Genomic DNA, 8,667 nt, shown 5'->3' with positions numbered 1-8,667 from the left:
CACCATCCTCCCCCCCCCCCCCCCCCCCCCCAAAAAAAAAATTTTCATCTCACATCCATCCAATCAGACCCCCAATAAAACAGGCTCAAGAGTGCTTTTCCACGAAAAGACCTAAATTGCTGGAGAAAAGAGCAGGAAACACTAGCAATAAGCATCTTATTTATCCGACTTCGATTTTCATCCTGCGCTCCCCAACACGAAGACAATAAAAAAAAAATTTAAAAAGGGACAAAAATACACCTACTCAACTCAAAATGATATAAATTATTTTGACATTACAAAAATAATCAAAGCCCTTACAAAAGTAATCATCATGGCATTTTTTTTGTCATTTTCTCTTAAAAATGGAATTAAAAACTTTTAAATATTTGTTTACCCGTTCATATTGCATCTTCTCTTTACTCAGATTTTACACCCAACTTCTCCAGTTTTTCAAGTTGAACTCATTCCAATTTCCCATTAAAAATTGGACTGATTTAAAAAGTTAGGCGTAAATATGAAGCCTAGTTTTCAGCTCAGAAAAGGAGAAAATACAGCCGCAAGTGATTATACCGGCGTAGAATCAACTCTTGAAAAAAATGTGCAAATCAAACAATTTTGTATCCAAAAACCTCTGTTTCGCTAGCTCCCGATGGCAACCTCCCAACCGACATGAATGAAAACCAGCAACAAATTAAACTAAACTAGTAAACTCCCAGATCCCAGAATCACAACCCTCAACAACTTCAAACCGAACCAAACTCCTCTGAAGGACACCAGACAAAACAGACCTCTCAATAGCATTTTCCATGACATGACACAATCCAAAGACTGAACATCCCAAGATGAGGGCAGAAAAGAGGAACCAAGCCTTGCCATGTTCCTAAGTAGCAGGAAATAATCAAATATGAAAATATTATACTTAAGCTGACGAGGATGCAGGCTCATCACCTTTCTCTCCTGCATCTTTCTTCTCTGTCTCTTTCTTCTCAGATTCTTCCTTCTCTGTCTCTTTCTTTTCAGTGTCTTTATTCTCCGTATCTTTCTTCTCTGCTTCTTCCTTCTCTTTAACACTCAAGTTCTCAAGGAGACCCGCAGCAGCAGTTGCATCCTTGTTTTCCTCTTTACTCTTCTGGGATTCAGCAATCTCTTGGAACTTTTCCATGAAGGTTTTGCAATCTATTGGAGAAGACAAAGCGCCAGTTAGTATATGAAGATACAAAAGATAATAATGTTTTTCAGTGGCAACGCAAAACATCATATTCTTGCCTATACTCTTGTCTGGATCAAAAGAAATGCAAATTATAAAACTATTCAATACCCCACCCTCATCCATGACTGCATTAACACACTGCAGACAACCCAAAAAGGGGGGAAAGAAGCTAAAATTTGTGCACATCATCACATGGATCACATGCAAATCACTAAGCAAGGAACATAACATCCTTCATTCACTCTCCTTTGAATGTGATCATAAACCATTTCACTTCAAACACTGAGACAATATAATGAACTCTTGATAAAGTAAGAAAAATATTAAAAATATAAGGTTGCAACTCTAGAAAGTCTGCACGTCATCATGTAAGGTGAGAATGCCTATGTGTACCCACATTTCAACTGGGTCCCAGACCACGAGGCTTCTAAGAACTATCAACACTAATAAAATGGATCGTGAAACAGCTCCATTACTCTCTTCTAACGCCTCGAGACCATCATTATGATGAGCTTAAATTAATATCCAAAACCTCAACATCCATCTTATTGTGGTGATCCATGAACCTGTTTTTATTTCAGTTCAAATATATAACAAACTACTGAAATCAGCTTCCTTCAGTGAAGTCATAAAACTCCAGTGGGCATGGCTAAATAACAGAGCTCCATAGATGAAGTCTAAAAGACAACATGAAAAACAAAATCCTATAACTTGTGATCATAATTACAGAAATCTATGAGACCTATGAAATAGAATACATAAGGCATGTAGTTCTCCTGAAAATTTTGTCTTAATTATCAACAGTGTAGTACGTGGCAAGCAAACATTTTAACATTAGACCACATAAAGATCACCCCTTCATTGGTTTTAGGGGAGTGGGCAGAACATTACTAAATGTCACACATCCGATGTGGGCAGTTAATTCATAGTATACCAAGAATAAAGCAGAATGACAAGTTTGAACCTCTTAGGAACATGATCTACATAATTACGCATTACTAAGTGAAGATCGTCTACCAAAATATCCCTTTTTGAACCAAACAAATACAAAGGAGGAAGACTACGATTGCCACCACAATTAATCAAAGATTAAATTTCCAGACGATCAGAGAAACTATACTCGCCATACACAAATAACAAAATCAGCTTGAACTGTAAGAGCCAGTAAACCTAAGGAACAATAGCTGTAATATATATTACTCCTCCTGTCCTAAATGTAAGATCCATAATGGTTCTTCCATTTAGGAGCAGACGAGCAGTATAGTATTCAACAGATAGTTCGAACTGAATTTCACATAACCCAAACGCGCAAACATACTTTCAATTGACGCAAATCGAATGCAGAAAAGCTCATCCTTTAGTTCACCATCGGCATAATCACTCGCGTGCCAAACACAAGATTTTTCGTTCCCAGCATGTTCTTGCACCGTCATTGATGGTATAACTGCAAGGGATGACAAGGAAACATGCTATTTAATACAAGAAGATCAAAAAGCAAAAGAACTGGAGATAAAACGGATCAAGAAGCAGACTTACTGAGATGATTAGCGCAGATCTTAAGGGTTTTCGATTGCCTCATCACTAATCTAACTTTTCCAGTAGCCTTGTGCTTCAGAAACTTCACAGTACCCGCGCCTCTCTCCTTCCACTGGTTCCCATCCTTATCAAATCGGTAAAGCTTCGATTTTCTATAATTGAGCAAAAAAACCTAGATTTTCAGCAACTAAACAACTCAAACCCTAATAACTAATAAGATAAGGGGGGGATACTCCATAATTATTTGCTCACAAGTCGAGAAGAACATCCTCCTCTTCTTCGCCGGTAGAGACGGCAACTTCCTCGAGTTTAACAATCGGGGCAACTTGAGCCCCGGTGTCCTCGTCCTCGCCGGCGGGGGCCTCCTCCTCTTCACGGTGTTCGGGCTCGGCGCTGGACATGTTGGGATTTAGAAAGAAACGATTTCTTGCTAGGGTTAGAGACGGAACTGATCAGTAACGGAGACGGCGAAGTGCAAACAGAAACCAAGCAAGCAACCGGGCGTTATATGGAGAGTTCGAACAGCGAAAAAGTGCTGAAAAGGAACGCAGTCATCAGCTTGACCGTCAGATGATTGCCACGTTGTTCAGTTATTTGATGTCGGTTAACCAATGGTTCAGATCTGCTAACAACTTGAAATTTTTAAAAGATTTATTTTCACCTAAAAAAATTGGGAAATTAATCTTTTAGTCCTTATAGTTTTTACTCATGTGTAACTCAGTCCCTATACTTTGACTCGGTGTAACTCAGTCTCTCTAGTTTTAACTCGTTTGTAACTCAGTCCTTGAAGTTTGATTCGCTGCAACTCGGTCCCTATAGTTTTATCTATTTTATAATTTAGTCCTTGTGTTTTTGAAAAATAAAATTATATATATAATAAAAGGAGAGATTAAATTATAAAATGATTAAAACTATAGGGACCGAGTTGCAGCGAGTCAAACTTCAAGGACTGAGTTACAACCGAGTCAAAACTAGAGGGACTGGTTGCACCGAGTCAAAGTACAGGGACTGATTTATAAATTAGTGAAAACTATAGGGACCAAAAGATTAATTTTCCCAAAAAAATTTAATGATTAACTAAATATGGGCCCGCACCTCACTAAAATTGCCTGATGAGCCATGCCACCGTTCAATGTTTGTGACTACTCATTTATTCCTTCTTTTCATATATCAATGAATATTTATATTAATTTGGGGAAAAAATGAATATTCATATTAAGTTGGGATCATAAAAAAGAGGGATACGTAATCCACAACTCCTTATAGTTTCAACTAATTTTGAATCAGGTCCTTATAGTTTTTTTTCTTTTTATCAGGTCCTTATACTTTCACCTGTTTTTAATTAGGTCCTTGTATTTATTTTTCTTTTTATCAAGTCCTTATAAGTTCACCTTATTTTTAATTAAGTCCCTGAATTTTTTATTCTTTATTTTATAAATTCTAATAGTACTATTATATAAACATAAAATAGTATATATTATTTAATATTACTTTATAAACAATAATATTCTAAAGATATTGAATTATTATAATGATTTTAATTTTTTCAGCAAAAAAATTAAGTGTTCTAAAAAAATTTTATGAATTAATTAATTCGATTACTTTTTTTATTACATAATTATTAATTTAATTTAATTATTAATATTTTATATTTCAGTATTAATCTATTTAATTAAGCTTATATTTAATAAATAAATAAAAATTAAAACTACATGGACCTGATTAAAAATTTAGTGAAATTATAAGGACTTAATTAAAAAAAAATAAATACAAAGACCTAATTAAAAAAAGATAAAAGTATAAGGACCTGATAAAAAGAAAAAAAATTATAGAGACCTGATTTAAAATTCGTTGAAACTATAAGGACTTGCGAATTAATTAACCCTAAAAAAAAGAACATTCAAATTCATATCAATATTGATTATCAACATGATTTGATACTGTAGATATCATAACTTGTTCAATGTTCATAGCCCAAGGATAGACTCCAAATAAATTATTTTTATATAATATTTTTTTAAGAAAAAAATTAATCTACCACATGCCCTAAAACTATGTTTGAATACTTACTTAGAGTATCCAATTAGGATTCAAAAATATGTGCTTACATTTTTCATTTTATATAACTAAACACAGGGACGTACATAAACATGTGGACTTTATTTAAGAGTAATAAGTGGCGCTGCAGTTAAAGTAACTTATTGTTAACATGTGTGTCTACGTTTGATACTTAACCCTACCTCAAACATGACCCTATTCAAAAATCATAAATAGTATGGTTGATGTTAGATTTATAGCTCTATATATATATATATATATATATAAAGAAAGGACATTTTATTGTTATTATGTATTAATATTGAATATATTAAATTATAGTATATATTCAATATTGATGCGTGGAAATTTATTATGTGTGGATGATGGTGATGATTTATAAGTTTCACGCACCGCCTTTGCTTCCTTTTCTGCAGCATGAATAGTATTTCATTTGAAGTGCAAGGGACGCAACGTAACCATCATGCGTACCTTCTCTTGGAGATGGGCCAGCCCACAGTCATACATGCCCCAATATAATGGGTCGAGAATAACTGTCCATGCAAATTATGGTCAAGTTGGGCATTCCCCAACTTCGAATACTGTTGAAACTAAACATTAGCTTCACCAACAGAATTAAGTCTAGTAACTAATAGAGGTTGGGTCTAGCAGAAGGGTTTAATCTGCTATAACGTGGTAAATCAAAGTTTAAATCCCCAGTGAGAGAGGTGTTCACATTTAGTACCCGACAGTATCTCGAATAAGATTGCTTATAATAGGAAGATACTTATACTTTAGCAAAAAGAATTAAATCTAGTAAAAAAGAGTTAATATCTCATAACATGACGAAGTAAGGTATAAATTTTGACTGAAAAAGGTACTCACATTTAATATCCCATGATGCCATGAACAAACTTGTTTCCAATGAAAGGATGTGTGCTCAAGAAAAGATAAAGATTTGTTTCCCTCTTTCTCACTTTTGGAAGAAATAGTAACGATTGAGATGTTTTAAAATTCTTTACTCTTCCCCTCCCTTTAAAGAGTTAGGCTCTCATTGTTATCATTATCATTCTCACAGTCTATCTTTTAGTTTGGTTCCTTTGCTAAGACACGTAAGATTTGCACTTAAAAATTAGAAGTCCTTCTTATCTTGACAAGACACAAATGATATACTACTCCAATACTTAACGTAACATCTAATTAATTGATTGGAATAGATTAAAGATGTTAGTTAAATTAGTTAATACGATATATTTTTTCTAAAATACCCTAAACATCTTTCATAATTTTTTCTCTTTCTCTTCTACTTGATTATTGTTGGGGGAATAGTAATTGGGTTAATTTGAAAAAAAATTGATAAGCATGTGAAATAGGTCTTACATATAGGACTAATATTAACCCTTTAATTAGGTCCTACATTAAGAATCAAATGAATAGTCTTTTTAATATATCAACTTCTAAAAGTCACATTAAATTTTGACTAACTCAAATCAAATAAGGTTCATATAATTATTATTATTATTTGGTAGAAAGAAAGAGTATGATTTTTTACACCATGCAATCCTTTTTTTACCCCAATACAAAAGAGGGCCTAGCCCAAAACAAAAATAAAACTAACACAGAGAGGGCTTAAATCCCAAGCTGTCTTTGTGCGGAAGACCCCTCAAATCACACAGGCACACATCAGAATAAGTAGATGAAGTAATTCCCTTTTTTGCTAGAATATTAGCAACTTCATTTCCCTTCCTCGCAACATATTGCGATTGCACTTCCCAATTATAAAACAACAAATTCTTGATCGATTCCATAATGAAATTACACCAAGCATTAGAACTTGGCCAGCCTATTAATCACCATTTTTGCATCAGACTCAACAATAATCTGTTTAAAGACGAAGTCCCAAGCTAGATTTAACCCCTTAAATGTAGCCCAAGTTTCAGCCTCTATCACACTCATTTTCCAATTTGAAAAGGGAATCCCACTATCCAGTTCCCATTTTGATCTCTAATAACACCACCGTGTCCAGCTCTTTTATAATTTTTTGCCACTGTCCCATCAACATCCATTTTCACCTAGCCTTCCATTGGACAAGATCAATTCACATGCATATGTGAACATTGACTTGTTAAAGGCTGCTTTGCAGGTTCAGATCGAATAGCAAAATTTTTTCCAGGTATATTTAATCAAATTCATTGAATCAAAGGGGTTGATTAAAATGTTGTTAAAAGTAGCTTCATTCCTACATAACCAAAGCTTTTGAACCTTCACTCCCCACAACAAATCCCACTATTTGAAAGAACCTTTCTGAATTAACTGATAAGCTTAACCTTGTCAAAGTAACTTCAAGAAACAAAATTTTTTTATAACCAAACTATGCTAATAACAAACTCAATTGTATTATGATCATATAAACCAACTTACTATATAATATTATTATCTATGATAGAAAAGAATAGAACCTAGTCATACATACTATGACGGATAAAAGAACTTTTTTTAGCTCATTCACATGCAAACCATGTTAAAAAAGATCAATCTCATCTAACAATAGTTATAAATTCATATATAATAAACTTCACATTGTAACACATTCTAGGCAATAGAATTCGATAGTCTTATAAACAACATATTACATAGCTGATAAGCCAAAAATAGTAAGAATTAAGTCTCATCCACATTTTGTAATGAATTCATAATAAAAGATCACATGCAATCCTAGGCATCTAGCCAACCAACACCATGTATACCAAAGCAAAACAATTGAACGAACACAAAAACATACTAATGCATAAATAAATTAAATACAGATTGCCTTAAAGTGGCAATATGTAGTAAATAACATAACTCACAGATTGAGGAGGTGCTACAAGTTGCTAATATAGCTATAATCCTCTTGAGCCTTCCCTGACATCCCTCTTGTGAAACTTTGACCTAGAAAAACATTAAACAATAGGAATGAGACAACGTCTCAGTAACTAAACCCTTACTTATATCACACACACTAGCATGGGGCAAGCGAGGTGTCATGTGGGATACATGAATTTAGTAATAGTCAAGAGACATTTATTTAACAATTAAATTCACAATGACCAAATAAGTCAGATATTTTAGTCAGCCTCATACGATTGATCACATCATAAAAGATATCATACTTTTCATTTGTTCACAAGATATAAATATCAATAAAGATTTCATGTCATCTACAATCAATAAACCCAAATCTAACCTTATATTCTCTTTATTTTTAACAACTGGACCTACTGGCTAAATTATTTTCATTTGCATGGCTACTCTCACAAGCTCACTACACGAGTGATGTGGACTGGCCAAAATCATAGCACACGCGGTGGATCATGGGTCCCCCTCAAATAACTAGTAGGGTGTCACAATCCTTCAAAAAACTAGTGGAACTATAATAGTGACCAATCATAGAGTTCCATATGGTAGCCAATACCATACGGCATTTATATATCTGCATACTCTAATCTTCTCCTCCCCCAACCAAACTAGATGCATATGATTCACAATAATGCATTTATATGCATAATCAAATGAAGTCATAATCATTAATTTCTAATAACACAAACGGTTTTCAACTCTTTTCAAAATATCATCCCACAAGAGAGTTCATACAAAACATAATATAAATATACAAAATTGGTTATAAAATCACTCACCAACCTCATACCATAGCATGTAACAAATAGAAATTTAGTTACTTAGTCTCCTAACTAACAATTAAATGGAACGAAAACCCAAAACATCACAATAGGATTTATATCTATAAAGGAAATTAAAATGTTATCTCTACAGTATTAGAGTAAGCTACTTATAAAGTTTTAGCCTCTAACTCCCCTCTAAGAGCTTCAAATGTTATTCAAAATTTTAACTTGAAAGGCTTT

At 33.6% G+C, this 8,667-nt stretch overlaps 1 protein-coding gene across 1 annotated transcript; it reads right to left on the bottom strand.

The window, feature by feature from the left end:
• Positions 1–761: 761 nt before the first annotated feature.
• LOC114755275 (ran-binding protein 1 homolog b-like) lies at positions 762–3,204 on the bottom strand. The gene is made up of 4 exons (XM_028944143.1): positions 2,981–3,204; positions 2,729–2,880; positions 2,511–2,636; positions 762–1,158 (listed from the first exon to the last, which is right to left on the bottom strand). The coding sequence occupies exons 1-4, from the start codon at positions 3,127–3,129 to the stop codon at positions 902–904; spliced, it is 684 nt and encodes a 227-aa protein (XP_028799976.1). The 5' UTR covers positions 3,130–3,204; the 3' UTR covers positions 762–901.
• Between the last annotated feature and the right edge of the window lie 5,463 nt (positions 3,205–8,667).

Source organism: Neltuma alba, unplaced genomic scaffold (genome assembly GCF_004799145.2).
Source record: "Neltuma alba isolate B1F8T4 unplaced genomic scaffold, ASM479914v2 tig00010245_pilon, whole genome shotgun sequence".
In the NCBI taxonomy this organism is placed as follows: Eukaryota; Viridiplantae; Streptophyta; class Magnoliopsida; order Fabales; family Fabaceae; genus Neltuma; species Neltuma alba.
Note: the sequence above shows the minus strand (reverse complement) of the source record. Positions and strands in the feature narration are given on the sequence as shown.

What these genes read in the sequence shown, in the direction of transcription:
- LOC114755275 (XM_028944143.1), bottom strand. Translation starts at nt 3,129, where the DNA reads ATGTCCAGCGCCGAGCCCGAACACCGTGAAGAGGAGGAGGCCCCCGCC. An exon ending in GATCTGCGCTAATCATCTCA is followed by an intron (nt 2,637 to 2,728) that starts GTAAGTCTGCTT and finishes CATCCCTTGCAG; the next exon opens with TTATACCATCAATGACGGTG. An exon ending in TCGATTTGCGTCAATTGAAA is followed by an intron (nt 1,159 to 2,510) that starts GTATGTTTGCGC and finishes CTTCTCCAATAG; the next exon opens with ATTGCAAAACCTTCATGGAA.